Below are 19190 nucleotides of genomic sequence, written 5' to 3' on the forward strand. Positions count from 1 at the left end.
AAAATCAAATTGTGAAAACAATTATAAGTACAGACACTGGTCCTTTATAACCGAGGTAACAGCTATGGTGTCTCTCCACTGCAGCAATCTATTGAACAGTGCTGTCATATCGTCTGTTGAGACTAGCAATTGAAAAAAGACGTGACTGTATAAGGAGTATCGTTATCCTTTGTAAATTTCAACACGCAATGACATTGGTGATGCATTTTATTTCGCATGAAAAGCTGATTCAAAAAAAGATATTAGCCACTGCTTTTCAACCTTTGGATGCAGAAGAGCGGTAGAGCTGTGTTTGCTCTCGTTCTCTGATGCTCCAAGTTAGGTCCATGTCTGAAATGTCTGATTAATTCGTTAAGATTGTAAAGATGGTTTAGGTAAACTGGAAACAAAGCTACTCATGGCAGGGCAATCTGGTTATCAACATTGCCAAAGATTCGACGTCAACGTAATTTTAACGCACCATATGAACGTAGAATTAAAGCTCGCTGTATCAGTTTTTGACTTGTGAATACCTGAAATGCCACGTGGTCGTTGTGACATAGTAACCTACGTGTGTACAGACGCTTATCTACGGAACCGATCGTTACAGACTGTGTTCAAAATATTATCATTTAATACATTTAGTCGAATGAAATGAAAGGTTGAAATTACATTACGACAAACACGCAGTTTGACTCGTGTCGTATAAGACAATTTTTTTTAAAACAGTAAAATGATTCACAAGTTGGCATAATAAAAAAATAGCATCATGCAAGACTGACGGTGATTGAAGGTGCATTTATGGTATTAGCGTTTAATTTTTGGGATTTCAAATGAGGAATGTACGCGTTAGGTTTTCAAACCATCAGCCATTTTGGCGCAGTGTCACCAAATTTAATCAGTCAACTTGTTAAGCATGAGTTTTCCATCGAGGTTATCAACTGGTTGTTGGTGTAGTACTGAATAGAGACCTCGGCAAAGGTTGATGAAATCAGGCAATAATTTCGGCTTTGAATTGTTGACTGCATCCTTCAGTAACATGTAGGTAGTTCGATGTTTGTGAAGACCTTTCATATAGGGGCAGTGAGATGGGCGAGCAGCGACATAAGGCATTCTGTACACACTGCAGTTTTCTTCCAAGCCCTTCTTTGTTGTAATCTCTACGATTTTGAGCCGATGAAATAGATTAAAAAGACTAACCCTCAGCCGCGATGCGGGACATGGGGCATCGATGTCGTGAAGGTCAGCTTTGGATTCAAAATATTTGATCATGCGTCCGTGAATTTGTAACAAATTTGTGGGCAGAAACAATAAAACCTCGCCGTCTCCTTTATTTTCAGTTCTTCGCAATAATTTGTAAACAATTCTCTGCCTCTACAAGGACTACATTTAGGACATATAACACATGGATAAGTGTAACCACGATTCACAACAAAGTGAATTGACGCAATGTAAAATTCAGCCAAACACTAAAAGGCACAACCGAATTCCCTCTCTCGAGTACCAAGGTCCTGTATACTTCCGCGTACTGTCGCTGTGACGACTCTTATTTTAAACACGAAGTCTCCGGATATGAAACCATATGAACATGTCATACCTATATCTTTTTCGCTGTAAATGTTTTACATATTACGAAAACCCTTCAAAACTACGATGGAAACGTGTCGATTTGTTTTATCGATGATCGAGACCAAGTTGCAAGTACATTACATCTTAGTACACATCCGCGCATTAGGGATATTGTTTTTCACTGCCTGTGACATCCTGAATGTAGTTCGGGAAACCGACAAAAAACACAAAATAATAATTAAAAATTTTATACTTCTTGTTATACTCATCAGATTAACTGTATTTGAATAAGACCCCGTTTTTACACTTTGAGCCAGGTTGTCACCAACTGTCAGCAACCACCGTGCAGGAATTCACGTGCTTAAACAGTTAACGGAAACATCAGTTCACTATCCATCCGCCCATCTATCGATCCTACTCTAGAGACAGACACAATGCCGATAGCACCGGTCAGTCTTGTTAAAAACAAGCACACAGCAACTAGAAAGGCAGGAAAACTTTGAACACATTCACGATTCAAGAAGCGTGTTCTGCTGTGTTGACTATATGTGGCGTCTTCCGTCCATTCTGTTCACAGGATGAGAGATATATCTTCAGATGACAAAGGTGGCGCTCTCACTTACTATTCACAGCGGGTACTCGAACACATGTACATGACGTGTTAGCAGATAAAATATTCGGAAATAAAACGCAAGGTGTCTTAATTGTCAAAAGTATAGGAAGGGTGGAGTTCAATTTTATCTTGAGAAGTCATTTCATCAATTGTATCTCCATAATACCGTCTCAAGGTTATGTAAAGATAACAGTGCACGTGTTTCATTCTAGAAGTACAACTCAACATTCTCTGATAAATCGGGAAAATCAGTGACGACATCGTAAGTTTTTCCTCTTTGAAATGCTCTTCTCTCGCGGAGCACAAACATCGACCAATTTGACGAGCCATTCCCAAGAAAAACTTTGCTTCCTGTGAGAATAAACATATGCAGGTAATATTAGATTGATAGAATATCATGCTTTCAAGCAGTTTGCATGAATGGAAGGAAGGATGTGAGTGCATGCACGCATGCATTCACGTATGTATGTATGTATGTATGTATGTATGTATGTATGTATGTATGTATGTATGTATGTATGTATGAGTGAAAATGCATTCACAGTTCATTCAAAATACTATATTTACAATTTAACCCTCGTAAAAACTCTTTTACTATAACTGACATTCCAACAATTTTACTGATAAGGGTGTTTAATATATATATATATATATATATATATATATATATATATATATATATATATATATATATATATAATTGATAATTGCAGCTTTTTTTAAACATTATCAATGCTGACAAATCTACACTGTTAAACAAACGCTCTGAGTTGGTTTCAAAATGTCGCCACCAAAACAAATATTATTTATCGAATTTTAACACTACTTACAAGTAGAATGGTTCGTCCTAATCATATATATAAGAGTGTCGACCTAATAATCCTTTCACTCTATCTGAGGATTGCAAGATGCATGAAACTTAAGTTATAGATTTCATTACTTTGTACTTGAAGTAATCTGTTTATTTATAACGCTGTGCTTTTTGCATTGAGCACTGTAATCTCCCTCGAGGACATCTGTATACTTATATATATATATATATATATATATATATATATATATATATATATATATATATATATATATATATATAATCTCCCTGTTTTCCTCACTCGTGTGACGTCATCGAAGACTCGGGTTCCCCCCGCCCCCAACATAGCTGTATCCCTCCAAGCCGGTAGGCTCGGAGGCTTGTAGGGATACAGCTATGTGGGGGGGACCCGAGTCTTCGATGACATCACACGAGTGAGGAATACTGGGAGATTATATATTTATCACATTCATAGACCCAATAATTTTCTATTTTGAATAAAAACTGGCTATAGGGTACAATATTATGCGGAACTTTATTGTGTCAATGAGGCGGATGAAGTTATGCGGTCCCAGCTTGTTCAGGACATTGCACCGGCCCTAGCCGGCCAGTTTTATCCTACCGAGTAAATCACAATGCTTACTAAGTTTGAATGGATATAGCTTTCTTTGAATGGATATGGCAGCTGATCATAGAGAACTGATGAAAGGACAATGACACAGTGTTGTCATATTCAACATTTTTATTTTAAGGTAAAGTGCAAACGTCAAAAATACTATTTCATATTGTCGATGTTGAAATGACCACGCGGTTCAAAATCGTGCGTTGATGAATTGTTCTTGTGCAATCGAACTCTGAAACTGCCACTTGCCTTACTCATTCAGAATTACAGCAAAACGTGACCTTTACTTCGGTATCGAAATAACAATAAAGCCATTATTTAACTGTACATTTTAGAGTTCTTGTCGATTAATTTACAATTATGCTGTCAAACTGAAAATTATACGAACAAATGGCCGCTTTTGTCAAAATCGAACGCTCCAATATCGTTGTAACACAAAACAATGCGACGATTCAAGGTTATCTAAACAGAGAAAAATGAATCTGCTTTGCAATTATGAATGAAAAAACACGTCTTTAAACAAGCTGGATTAATATTGTGAAATGTTTATTTAAACTTGGTCATTCAACGTTCATTCCTGTGAGCTATCGTCAGTATCATATATGACTGCCCTTCGCCTTCGTTGTGGCTGCGGAAACCCTGGCGACCCAGCGACATTTATTGTAACGTTCACGGTACAGCCCGTTATCGTAGCACCTGTAAACATTCACGCTGCTGCAGCTGCCAGAGCACATTGCCCAGAACTTGAATTTGAACCGGATTTAGCTGGGTAGACGTGACTTGTCGGGAGCGTTGGCGTATTTTCTGACACAGGACCATGGGGCAGAGCGTTACGAGGGATCGACAATGCGTTCAGCTCTGCGGTTGGTAAGCCAACTGCCGATCGTTATCAAAGCCCGCCAAAATGTCAGACATGAGCTCTTGCTGGGGAAGGGAGTTAACGGCGTAGGAATTGTTTGATTGAACATTTCGATGACCAGAAAGCATGATTTTGGTCGGTCGGCTACCACAATCGAGGAGCTTTTGGATGACTGTTTACCGTGCGCTGTAGTTGGTTTTACGTCACGGTATACTTGCCCTCTCGGCTATTGTCTGCACGATATTTTCTAATTTGTTCTTCCCTATTGGCTGCTGCCTATACTAAATATTGCCAGGCTTGTAATTGATGGCGAGATAAAAACGTGAGTCGTCCGAAAACGTTCAACAGGTCGATGGTCACGATGCAGCTTGTAGCTTTCGATCGGACATATGGCTTTGTTGTCAACGGCGAACATCTTGGGCGAATACGGACGACTGATGGCATATTGTCCGAAGCGGGTCAACTTCCTATCTACCCGAAGCTGTAACTTTTAATTTAATATCTCCCCAGCAATTTCTTGTTTTCATCTGATGCTCAAAATCTCAAAAGTTTTGGTATTATTCCACCACACTGTAAACATTAGCGATTTTGGTGAATGGTTACCGAGCACCCCTTTTTCGCGCATCATCAGGATTTCATTGTCCGTCAGGGATTCGCTGGCACTGGATTTGTTTCCCTTACCTTTTGCTTTCAGATCAGATCCTTTGGCTCGAATCGTCTCCTGAGATTTCGCAAAGACTGCATCCCGGTATACGGAAAATTTGTACCCGTTCTCTGATAAATACCTATCGATGCCCCGTTGTTGTTGTCAAAGTGTCCGGTTCATATTCTGTCCCATCGCTTTGTCTCGCTCCAATGAAGAACTTTGACAGGTACAAATCCAAAGTTTCAGGTGACAAATTGAAAATTTCGGCATCAAAACCATCCTCCGTCGCTGCTAGAAACTTCATCAGTTGGCTTACTGCATTATTTGTTGTTTTGATGGTGTTCGATTTGTGCTGGTTGGTTATGAATGCATCAATTTCGCTCTGCGACATGGCAACGTAACGCTCGGTTGACGACATCGCTCGCTTTGTCCAAAATTTTTAGGGGCAGACGATCGTGTCCTCATTTTCGCGCCATTGAAATATGAATGATTCGAACAAAAAACTGTGTCAATGTGTGCTCATTTTATTTCCTTCTCGGTGCTCTTGCCCATTGCATTTCCAAATGCTCCACAACCCGCTTCATTTTCCTGTGAGAATTTTTCTGATAAAACAGGTGTTCGTTGACTGGTTTAATTAAAGTAGTTCCGACCGTATACCCCTACTTCTGACGCCAGGAGTAGGGGTATACGGAAATTCTGTAAACCGTATTACCATAGTGTGATGTCATACTATAGATCCTGAAGTAACTGGGTCTATGTATTTGATATGATATATATATATATATATATATATATATATATATATATATATATATATATATATATGTGTATATATATGTCTGTGTGTGTCTGTGTGTATGTCTGTGTGTGTCTGTGTGTCTGTGTGTCTGTGTCTGTGTGTCTGTGTGTCTGTGTGTGTCTGTGTGTGTATTATATTCCTTTATGATACCCAATCATAAGGGTTTTGGCAGCTTGTTTTCGATTTATTTCCCAGGAGCGGGTTAACCACATTTTGATGCCCGCACAATATAATTCAAGCAACCCAACCCCACCCCCGCCGGAAGAAATTGATTAAGCCCTAAGAGCGCCACTCTGCAACAGACTCTGCATGTTATGTCATATCTCTCCATAAAACATTGCAGCATATTTGACTCGCATTATCCAATGTTTCATAAGTTTCCCGATAGACGAGACTAATATTCAAAATTACAAATCAAATCGTTCGACTTACTTGCGCAAATTTCCTGCTCAATCAAAGATATGAAGTAATCGTCATCAGCAAACGCGTCAATGTCAGGGTTATGTAGACTGATTACGTCATCAATCATTATAATATTAGACAATTTGTGAACGGCAAACTGACGTACAATATTCTGAAAGAGAACAGCTACTATATGTAAGTTGGGCGAAGTGTGTAATATGACTTTTTGTTAATTTATATATACATTATCTATTGAACATGCCAATATGTTACAACAGAAGACAGCGTCGTGCCTTATTTCGACAGAGAACAGCCTGTCATGAATAACATGATTGTATGTATGTATGTATGATGTATGTATGTATGTATGTATGTATGTATGTATGTATGTATGTATGTATGCATGCATGCATGCATGCATATATGTATATATATATATATATATATATATATATATATATATATATATATATATATATATATATAAATTATAGTTCATCATAGTTCATCGAAAATTATATATACATTGTTGTTTATAATTATATATACATTGTCCCTAAAGCACATCTGTATTTTGAAATCTATCTACCTATCTATCTATTCATCCATCCATTCATCCATTGATCCCTCAATCCATCGTTTTTGTTTTTAGGGGTTTTTTTTGAGTAATTTGTAACCGTAACATTGCAAAATTCACCTATAGAACATCAAATATATATCTCTCTGTCTATCTACCACTCTGTCTATCTGTCTTTCTTTCTGTCTGTATGTCTGTTTGACTGTCTGCCTACCTATTTAACTCTCTATCAACACCAAACGACACACATGCATAGAAATGCACATAATACAATCCTCTAAGTCTATTTACCTCTCGAGGTTCTCGTGGCGCGCTGGCAAGAAAAATGCAACCAGCATTCTCCTGTGACATTATCGATGAAATGTTTAATGCCAGACTTTCCAAGGTTCTGCACTGCATTTGCAAAAGCTTACGACACCTGGGTTCGTTTGTGTGTGACATACCGATGCGACATCTGGTAGAAATGAGAGCATTGAAAGATATTAACTATATGACAAAAAATATTTACAACTTTAAATATGTAATAATCTGGGATATTTTACGCTATACAGCCGGGATGTTGACTGAACTGACATCGATAGCATGAATGGTAGCACTTTAATCTGACGTCTTTGTTTAGTTGTTAAGAAATGACAAATGAAGTGCTCACTGTCCTTTCTGGGTAAAAAATCACTGTGTCCCTTGGCATGTGTACGCGTGTTAAGTAAGCTATTGTATAAAAGGTATTACCGAACACCCTTACATCAAAGCATCGCTCTCCAGGACATGGGCATATCATTAAGCATGCGCATGAGGTTCTTGGACAAATATCCCCTGGACAATCACCACGAGACACTTACTCCCCTGCTAATTAACACCAACCATTTACCAACCGGATATTTACCCCTAATACTATTTATAACGACAATATCGCTTTATCGAAAATGATGTCAAATGGGAAATGGGAAAACAAGAATTTTCCCGAACAATCGTGATTACTGCGTGCATCTTGTCTAGGACTGTCTCTTATTGGGTGCCACGCGACTTACCCTTCACGCTGACCCAGAAGTGTTACTACTATACACCCTACATTTTACCCTATGCCTATCGGGAATCGAACCTGGGCCGCCTGAACTAAAGAACCTCACTCTAACCACTACGCCATACGAAGTTATCTCCAGCTGTCAATTGAAATGTTAATCTTGAACTTGACACTGTATGTCTAACCATGCATTATATAATATGTGAATACTATAAATGACATTAAAATAACAACTATATGGAGTTAACGGCCTGAAACAACGTCTCTATACGAATAATTTTATTGGCTTACCTTAAACCTAACCTTGACTCTAACATTAAACAATAATATTTGACTCTTTTTCCATTTTTGTCCCTTTTTTAGTCAAAACCGGGTTGCATCGAAAATTACACACACCTTCAGTTTCATGTTTTGCCGGTAGAATGTGTGTTAGATGTTTCATAAAATATTTACTAATTCCTTCATCACCATCATCATAAAATATCCTCCATAAGGCTGTTTGAATCATAAACAGTGTCTATGCCATGTCAAAACAAAGTTGATACTGTTTGAAAATAAAGATAATGAATCACACATTCTTTAAGCTTAATTTTTAAGAGAGGGGGTAATTGTCCAGGTGGTAAATGTATTGTGTGGTAACTGTCCGAGTGGTAAGTGTCTGGTAGTAAATAGCCGGGTGGCAAATGGTAGAGGGCATATATCCAGGGACTAAATGTCCCAGGTGTAACTGTACTGTTACCGCGTATAAGACGACCCTCTATCGTGCAGAAATATACTCCCCATGTATTATAAGCAAAAGCGACGAATATGCGGACACCTCAGATGATGAAGCAAGCTCATTACAGGTCAGCACTCTAAGTCCATGCGTAATTCCCGTATATTTGCATACCATGTGGAATGGAGAGTGCATGTCCACTCCCCTATCCGACGTATCTCTTGATGTACTCACCGTTCGCCAGTCTTGTTCCTCCAATGGAAACCTAGTATTGGTTTCCCATCACACAGCTTAGGTAGCACATCTTCAACTGCTTTCTGCAAGAACGATGTCCTCACTAAGTACCTGTCGATGGCGTCCGATATCGCAGCCTTGTTTGGAAGTTGCACTGCTTCAAAACCTAAAGGCGACACCATGACTACGCAGCGGTCATCGGCAGTTTTATCGAACTTGCGCCACGATTCTGCCATCGATTTTGGAAAACTGACGATCATTTCATCGGGTATGCTAACATTCGCCCTCTTACTTAGCCATCTTCTGCTTATACGATAAGCATGTGCGATTCTCTTTGAAACAGATCTCCGCGGGTTATAAAATGTCAACACGGTATTACCGCGTGCACCGCATTTCTCTCTGAACTGTTTTACGTTAACAGTTGGCAACAATTGGTTTAATACACTGACATTAAAGGTTTCCTCAAAGTGAACACTGCTGACGTTATATTTGTTGCGATGGTGTCTGAAGTCTGATATAACTATACTTCTGTTTGTGAAAACTGCAAACTCAATAGACGTTTTAAGCTGTCTGAATTGGAAGTTTGGCCCACCTCCAAAAAGTACTACTGGAAATAGGAAACGATCTTGCATTGCCTGGCGTAATTTACGCGACAGGATGTACGAGTAATTTCTTTGTGGCTCATATTTTATAGATTTTGTTGTTTTCATTGTATTAAAAGCAGTTTGAGCTGAATACGACGTCCGCCTTGATGTGGAATCCAATGCCGTTGTTGCGAGCATGGTTGTCGCCAAGACGTCGTCCGCTAATGGATTATGCTCAGTAGCATTGTGGGTACTTAGCAAGGACGCGGGCTGACTTGTACTCGTTGAATTCGGATTCTGAAACAGAAATGAATAATTCAGATTTAAAAATAGAAATAAGTTAACCCGACGTACTGCTTTAAAGTACCAGTATATCATCCTTTGCTTTAGGACATTGTACCCTCAAGCGAATATCAGTCGTTGCTTGAAATTCAAGCGTTCTCTCTCTCTCTCTCTCTCTCTCTCTCTCTCTCTCTCTCTCTCTCTCTCTCTCTCTCTCTCTCTCTCTCTCTCTCTCTCTCTCTCTCTCACAGTAACACCCGTTCCTTAGCCTTTTTTTATGTACAGCCTTTTATATATTTCTTATATATAAGGAGAAGAACGAATGTCACAGTGGAGATGACAGTGGTTTACAGGAGAGATTAAGCGTAGAACACGATTGGAACTAAATTGGGATAGTTGGATTGGCGCAATTTCTCAAGAATTTTAGAAATTTGTCTCATATTACACCATATTTGCTTACCATCTTTAAAATTTTATTCAAAATTTACAATGCTGTTGAAATGTTATGAGTAAGAATCAGTGCATGATAGTATCTAATGCAATATTGTTCAAAACATTTGAACAATATTCATATTTGAATGAAAATATATGAGCTTGTCTGGAGTTTCTTCATTACGGAAACACAAGTAATAATCTCAGTTTGTCACTTTTCTTCGAACAAAATGCAGCTTTTCGACTGATTTAGAGTTAAGTCAGTCAAGGTCATTTAAAATGTGCCCTGACTCAATTTAATGTTTATGAAGCCTTAAATTCACGAAAAAGTAAGGGGCATTTCAAAAGTGCCCTGACTCAAAAGTCGTCAATTACAGAAATTTTAAGCATTTTGTCCCGTTTCTTTAGTACATTTGCACAAAAATGAACTTTTTTTCATGAAAATGAATCCGATGAAAGAGGTATGCAATAATCATTGTGCTTTCGTTGTTTTGTTCGATGAGAACAATATTTCAAATTTTACACTATTCTATCATTTTGTAAAATTTCAGCTGTAAAAATTTCGATTTCGTTACATTTTCCTCAAAATTACTCTCATCCAATTTTCCCAAATTAGTTCCAATCGTGTTGTAGATGACAGGATGACTTTATGGTGAATTTATTTGTCACCAACAGTCTCCTCTGTCGTTACGGCTAACTGCTTCCTACTTAAAATTGGTTAGTTGAATCGGCGTTGCGCTAGTAACACACTTTTTGAAAGCAATAATTCTTACATAAGAACTAGACTATATATTTTTTCTGAATATATTTTCAAACAGCCGAGAAGCTTAAGTTTGGTATGGTGTAGCAATAGTTTAGTCAAATGATGAAAAGGTACATTTTGGGAGTGAAAACCCGTCATTTCGCATCAATAATAACATTAATTTGAGTCAAAACTTGATACAACTTTATGAAATGTGACATTTCCTTTTAAACTACAGTATATGTAGAAATAAACGACAATTTTGTTTTAAAACATATTCTCATACTTAAACGGCAGGGATTGAAAGACTCATGACCCTTGGCCTATGTACTGATCAGGTGTTAATTTAGACATCTTCTTACCCACAAATAAGTACTAAACTACAAAAAAACATATATTTACACAACCAAAAAGTTTCGTTTGAGTCGCAAGGGCCTGTTCCTTCACAGCTGGTTCTAAAGGAGAAGCTATTGATAAAGTAAATTAAGGGAACGCTGCTCCACACATCGGCTATTAAATAATTTTACGAGTTATGTGGTTCAATATTTTGAGGTATTATCTGATTTTAGTACTCGGTCAGTGACTATTTTGTATAGTATATCCATGTTGTGCACCATGTTGTGTGTCGGCAATTCGGTGTTATGACGCCAGATCGTTTTTTATGTTGAGACACTGTGATCATTTGACGCTTTCGTTTCAGAGCCCTTAGCAGTTCCTTCATCAGTCGCTTGATTTTGTGTCTTTTGGTTTATTTTAATCACTGTGTTCATCCAACAGAATTGTTAGAATGTCTATGTTGCGATATTGTGAGGTTTGTGTTAAGACACTGTCACTTCGTCGTTGGTGTTCGTATGTTTGCAAAGTCTTACCTTCACCTAGATATGTTTCTTTCTTTCTTTCTTTCTTTTTTGCATCCAAGTAATTTGTTTATTCTCAAAGGTTGTGATATTAAATATTATAAATCGTAAAAAGGGGGAACGCGGCTCCACGCATCGGCTATTAATAAATAGTTAGGAGTTGTGTGGTTTAATGTTTTGGTATTGTCCGATTGTGTACTCGCTCAGTGACTACTATGTTGTGTCTCATATATAGATGACCTTTCCGGCTTGGTTTTGACATGGCTAATACCCAATACCAAATATCCGAAATACAACACAGTGCACAACATGAACATTCTACACACAATTAGTCACGGAGGAACGGATAAAAAATACTGCCGTACCACAAAACATTAAACAACACAACTCCAATCGTAATTGCATAGGAGTCCCTTATTTTACTTTATCCTTGAAATCTAAGTGCGCAGGTACCGCTGGCAATTGCTAACCACAATAAATCTGGATGCTTGCGGTTTCTTGTGTCATTTTGCAGTGTCATTGCAGTGTGGACAAAATCCAAAATGCTTGTGAAAGAGTGGCTAAAAAGAGCAAAGTTCGGATTTGTCTCTGCACCCATTGCGGTCGGTTTCATTTGCGCTAGATTTGATCGTCACAGCTTTTGCTGACATACCGTATGCCTTGTGGGTTGTAACTCACGATAGAATTTAATTTGCCAAGCAAAGGAAAGTCCATTATTCAGAAAACATTGTCAGCTAAACGGTTGGGGGTTACCACTTTATCGTAAGGGCAAAATATGTGAATTTTCAGGTGTTATCAGTTTGATAGCTGAGAGATGACGTAACCTTATGAATATTAATAGAAGTGGCCAGTTTTTTGTTTGGCTGCGATAGCGACAGCTGGCCACGTCCAGATCTGTCTGGGGGAAAGCTGTCATTACATGTGGAGCTTGGGTTAATAAAGTAATGGAAATTGAGTTACAGCTAAAGGCGATTCTGAGCAAAACATACTGTGTTACGTGCAACGCCATCTTAACACATAGTTTCAAAGTCCAAAAGTAATACTCCTTGATTCGCTTCATAAACGGGGATTGTATCATTCAATTGAACAATGCGTTCATATGGCGAGTAATGCCATTGAAAAAAATTGGCTACAACTTATTGACTCTTTCCTAGCTTTCTGGTGATAAACGTAGTAATCTCTACACTGAATCAACACATTCGCAGCAGACTGCGTATAAGCTATTGACTTACATAAATACATATTATACTCTTTGAAACATGCGTTTTAGCGTAAACACTATCATCAAAATTTGTCCGCTATAGTATTATAAAGTCTCCAGTCACTTCCTCTCACTAAGGACTGGGCACTTTCATCATAACCATAGATTATTATTTGAGAACATCAAAAGTCGGTTTACCTACCTCTTAAAAACAGGCATGGCTCCAATTCCAACTTTCGAAAACGGACTGACCCCCCCCCCTCCTCCCTTCTCCCGAAGCAAAGATATACAAAACATTTTGGGGTAGAAAACCTCAATGTTGATATCAATAATAAAGTAAGTCAAAAACTTGATACTACTCTATAATTAATCTTTATTTGTTTATTACTCTCGATAACTCCATAGGTTTTACACTGTCTACAGTGCTCTTTGCATTGGCACCTTGGCTTGGAATGATATTCTAAAAAACTCTGGTCTCCCTCTGGGAATCTGTACAAGATACTGACCAGCATATCCTAAGCTTCGTGAGACGATTCTCGTTAAAGCGCATTAATATTTTCCGGTGCGATCTTTCTCGTAGCTTTCGAAACAAGGATTTCTCTATTAATTTTACTGTAATGATTAATAGCAATCGTTGTAATCGGGGATAAAGATTCTTTATTGGCACAGAAGAGTCAGTTCCTATATTAAACGAATTGACCGTTTTTGGACACAGTCGAGAATATCTATATTGGCAGCGGAAGTAGAGCCCCAAACATTAGGACAGTAACAAAGATAAGGTAAAATGAAGCTGTTGTACAATATTTTTAACGTGAGGTCATAAAACGCTTCACTCTCGATAGACTGACCTTTGGATTCAATCACAGTCGCTCAACACAGGTGGAGGAACTGTGATTCATGTGATAAGACCAATCCAGATTATGATGCAACATGACTCTGAATAGTTTTATTTTTGACCATGAACGCAATCCTAGTCAATGTTATTCCCAGCAGCGGCAACTAACGTGGCACAGCTTTTGTGCAGATCAGTGTAATTAACATTAATTATGATTTCTCTCCATTTATACTCAATCTGTTTTCATCACACCACTTATTAATGATCGTAAATCTTGTTCATGCTGTCGCAATTTTAGGACAATATTACTAGAAACATGGAGAGTGGTATCGTCAGCAAAATGCTGTGGAATGAGAAATATTCAAATGAAGCGGCAAATCATTGACGAACGTGATAAACAACAGCGGACCGAGAATCGATCGCCGCGGAACTCGGGTCTCAACGTTTGTAATATTAGAACAGTGGTCTTTACGTATGACAACCTGTTTTCTAGAACTACGGGTAACACAAACAGGCCAATGATCGCTTAGATGGTAATGGGGCACAGTAGACTGTTAAAGTACAGGGATTTGGAACGAAGATATGGTCGACAAGAGAGTCAACATTCTTCTTAACTCTTGTCGGGTGGTTGATCAATTGTGTATGAACGTGATCAATTTACAAAAAAAAAAACCGTTTCCACTTGTCACTTTTGTCATTTTCCATAATATTCACATTGAAATGGCCCAGGATGATAGATTCTGTGCACTCATGGTTGATATTGTGGTTAAGTTAATGTGTAGTAGAATTCAAGTTACACGTAAGGATATAAAGGCCGAACTTCTCTTTCCGTATATCATGTGATTTAATGCTCGAAGAACTATTAGAGTCTAATCCATTGGTGATGTCATCAAATACAGAAAATGATGTATTGCTTTAAATTTGTGGATCAACAATGAAAGTCAGAGTCAGCAGATAGGCTAGGTTGCCATTCCATTGAAGTATACCATTCCAACTTTTCCCCACACAGGAACTGGGCAGTTTGGATTATTCATACCTATCTTAATCCTACTGTTCGTAATGTTTATGTCGTAAACACCTTTCCCGGGTTCTTGAACCCGGTTGGTCAAAATTGGCTGTTCTGGCCTTTTTGATCACCCCTCTTAAAATGCTTGGATAGTTGACTTGGAAAACAATTAACATTAAAAGTTTCATTAGCAATTAAGCCAAACACCGGAGACATCATGAGACACGAACAACCGCAACAACACCAATTCAAAGAAAAGCCAAATTGGACTCCACGAACAGCAAAAAATACAAAAACCTGAAAGCTATCTGAAGCTGCTAAACTCGCACTTCCAGAGATACCCTTTCAAACAAGGAAACAAAACATGTCGCGTGCCCAAAGAATCGCGATAAACCAGCTTGCAAACAGTAGACAAATTACCATAAAACCCTTCGACAAGGGTCGGGTTTTGTCTTTGTCAACACGAAAGATTACGTACACTAATGCGAAAGGCAATTACGAAACACTAAGTATTATACACAACTAGCCAGTGACGACACAGAACAAACAGTGAACAAAGTACACGAACTATTAAACAAAATGTACGAGAACAAACACATCGATCATGATACTTGTAAGTATCTTGATCCAGAAAACATAAAATCCGTACCCCGCAGTGGTACTTATTGCCTAAAAATTCTCAAACCTCTGCAAAATTCTAAAAGACACACTATTCAAACCAAATTTACTGAAGTAAAGAAACATAGAACAAACAAACTGAATCACCAAACGGACTCACAACGAGACCCAAACATTAATATACTTGCCTCGCTACTCGAAGAGCAAGACCACTAAAATGCATTAAAATAATTTTTCACAAACACAAACTAAGGAAAGAATCTGCACTGCGACTGATGAGAAACCACACTCGGGTTTCGAAACGCAAGCGTCAAAGGGCCACTCTATCAACTCTGTAACACAATAGGTCCGGCTGCGTCTCGCCATAAGCTTTCCCCACACAAACAAAACATTACCGTACACACTGATCCAAACTTCCCTACAAATATCCGAGGCGAAACAAACATTTTTGTTATCACAAACAATCGGATAAGAATGTAGGAACACATTTTTGAAACGAATCAAACACAAACTCGACACAAAAACATTTTGGATAGTTAGGTGGGAGCCTCTTTCACACTTTTTACATTCATTGCTCTTGTGTGGGGGGTTGTCAACCTGATGTAATCGCAAATCCTCAGATTTCCATCTGATATAAGTATGTACATAAACAAGAAAAGTAAACTCATGAATTTTGATAGACGGGGTGGCTATGACCAATTTCAAGCCAGATTGGTCACAGCCACCCCGTCTAAGTCTGTGTGGGGAAAGTTGTCATGCTATGAAAAGGAGAAAATATATTACTCGCAGGTCAACAGCCTTTTGGAAGTCGGCGAGTAGATTAAAACACGTATGACGCGATAAAAGTCCTCATAAAACGGGCACTGGAAAATGGTGGAGTTCTGTGTGATCGGATGATGTCATTTAAACAAATGTTACACCAGGTAAAGGTCACAATATTTCAGTTTACGTCAAGTCAACTGAGTGTTCGTTCACGCTGGTGACGTTTAGAACAGTGGCCGGGCGTTGAAAGAATATCTTCCAATGAAAAAAAGAAAACTACTAGTACCAGACCTCCAGCTGAAGAACTACATTCAGAAATTTTCAGCATTGTTGAAAGCATGATACCTAAAATCACAATATAGCACCTGAATCCCGAAGAAACGTCCAATGGCAGTCGAAAATAAGATTTTTAGGAGTCGCGGGCCATGTCGTGCGTCGTGCGCTGTGCCACACGTACGCGTTCTATTAGAAATGTATGTCTGTTCATGATACTTGAAGTATGAAAATATATTTTCAGTGACAAGGCATTATTTAACTTCTCTGAAACCGACCTTTTATAGCTGTCCTTTTACTAGTTCCAAAGGAATTGAATGTGGCTTTTCTATCTTGGTTGTCCCATTACCTCTTTTAACGTTTCAATAGAAACGGTCACTACCAGTAGTATAGGAAAAGTAGAATCATGGCCCTTACCAAAACAATGGACAAGAGAAAAGAATGATGCGCTTTTAAGTTTGGTTCATGTTGGATGTCCTGAGAAGCCCTTGAGAGCTTGTGTTACAACTTATGACCAAATCTGACGTGCACAGTGTCTAAAAGGACCTTTTCTTTTATCGTTGAACCATAAAAACACAGCTATTTCCTACCTTCTGCGTAATGCTGATTATGCCATATCCATTCCTCCAGTTGAATGCCTTACCAAACCCATGCCTTGTGATGCGGTCTGGCGAATACAGTAAGACGTGCACTGTTGATAAACACAGGAGACCGAGGAAGATGTGTTTTTTGTTATTCATGACGGAAAAGCTGACTTTTTTTCTGTACCTTGTGTCACGTATGGAAAATACGGGACGCTGTCGAGTGGCGTGGTTCGATTCAAACTGTGATAACCCTTACTTGGTGGATTTTCTTTGGGTTATGGTGGACGATGCTTTCCTTAAATCGGTACTCTGTGGGTGAAAACCTCCATTAAAGACTTGACCGTTAATGTCCCTCAGTATGAAAAATCATCATGTTCCGTGCAATATGATAAAGAGAATTGCATAATATTGAAAAATACTGATAAAGAGTATTATTATGCAATTACCACCAAGAACAATAGGATTTAGCGTGCGCTAAAAAAGCCGTACCGAACGCTCGTTTCGTAACACGTACGGTTACAAGGCACCCCATCCCCTGCGGCTGTATCTGCGTGTTCACTGTTGAACGGTTTCAAGGGACCAATTGGACGAGTGGCAGAACATGTCCCGCACGCGCTCTGTACTTACGTACGTGTGTAGTGCACACACCCCAAAACTTGCAAAAGCGCGTCCGAGATAGCGTTCCACACTGGCCCGATAAAATCGGAAGAAAAATTGTTGACATTGCACGAAAACGGTCACTACTCTGACAATTTGATGCCCCTGTCAGGAATGTAATTGTTGTATAATAGTAAGGTTATCACGAAAACACCGCAAAGGGTGCACACTGACATTGGCGCCGCGCCCGACGCTGCGCCAATGTCCTCGTGCATCCTTTGCGGTATTTTCGTAATAACATCATAATATTGATTTATGTTCATATAAAATATGAGTGATTTATGGCAGGGAGAGAAAACTTTGGTGTCTCATTGAACAAATTTAAGAAATGTGTCACTTTGCAGCTGATGTTTTAAATCAAAAGAGGACAAACAAAAAATTACAACTATTGTTGGAGATTGCTTATCAAGAACGCTCCTGAACGTAAACCAGAGTATGTAACAACGCTTTTGGGGTATTTGAAGAGTTATTACTCCGGGATACCCGGGATAATTAATATATGAAGGAAATTGTTTTGTAATATTTTAGTGTAAGAAACTTCTACTTGATAGATATCAGAAATCAATCTCTAGGAATATTTCGAACCGATTACCCCAAAAATAAATTTAGAAAATGCTGTGTGTTTCATGTTTTGTGTTGTTATTGACACCATTTCAAAGTTTGTTTGTATTCCGTTAATACATTGACAGTTTATGCATAGGGGACAATATTTCATTCTAGGTCAAAAATGTCCACCTTTTTTATTATTTGAGGATGAATCTAATTGAAATTAATGGTAGTTTTAACACAATACATTATTTCATATAACCTGCACATAATTTCATCTCTTGGTGTTGCAATTGATATTTCAAGATTTGTAACTTTTATTTGTCGTCATAGAATGCTACAGCTGCGCCGTACAGAATGCATGTGTTGTTATCACTATGAAATTCATATCATACCTGTATCATACCTTCACACCTTAGGTGCAAGTGATATTCAAAACATTTTTTCGTTGATCCACTATACGCTTTTCAAGTTATAATCTTTAGCAACATTGCTGAAGATTTTTGTATCTATACAAGTGTAGACTTCCTTCACACTATTACAACCTTGTCATATTGCTAGCCACATGGCGACATTTCCCAATACAGATTCTTGATCATTTTTGTTGACGAAATAATCCATGATAACTCGGTGTGAATGTCCATGTGTACGTAATGATTTTTAACTTGACACCTACGACAAGCATGGTTTTTGAATGGCTAAATAGGGTGTTCCGATTATCATTAATACCCCTCTATTTTGAAATCCTGTTTACAACAAAATTACTGAAATATATTTTTACAAGTATGTACAGTTTCCTAAGAACTTAGAGTAGAATCATGTTTTTCCTTTCGTATCAATAATACAATTAATTTGAGTCAAAACTTGGTACTACTTTATGGAATTAAACATTTTCCTTTGAAACTACAGTATATGCAGAAATAAACTTTGTAGACCTTGTAAGCTTTCTGTGTAGAAATAAAAT

The 19190-nt window shown here is 38.2% G+C and overlaps 1 protein-coding gene across 1 annotated transcript; it reads right to left on the reverse strand.

Moving 5' to 3' along the window:
* Positions 1 to 7087: 7087 nt before the first annotated feature.
* Positions 7088 to 17261, reverse strand: LOC139142996 (uncharacterized). The gene is made up of 3 exons (XM_070713189.1): positions 17030 to 17261; positions 8848 to 9728; positions 7088 to 7331 (listed from the first exon to the last, which is right to left on the reverse strand). Exons 1-3 carry the CDS (start codon positions 17177 to 17179, stop codon positions 7088 to 7090), a joined length of 1275 nt encoding a protein of 424 aa, XP_070569290.1. The 5' UTR covers positions 17180 to 17261.
* Between the last annotated feature and the right edge of the window lie 1929 nt (positions 17262 to 19190).

Source organism: Ptychodera flava, chromosome 10 (assembly GCF_041260155.1).
Source record: "Ptychodera flava strain L36383 chromosome 10, AS_Pfla_20210202, whole genome shotgun sequence".
NCBI classification, from domain to species: Eukaryota; Metazoa; Hemichordata; class Enteropneusta; family Ptychoderidae; genus Ptychodera; species Ptychodera flava.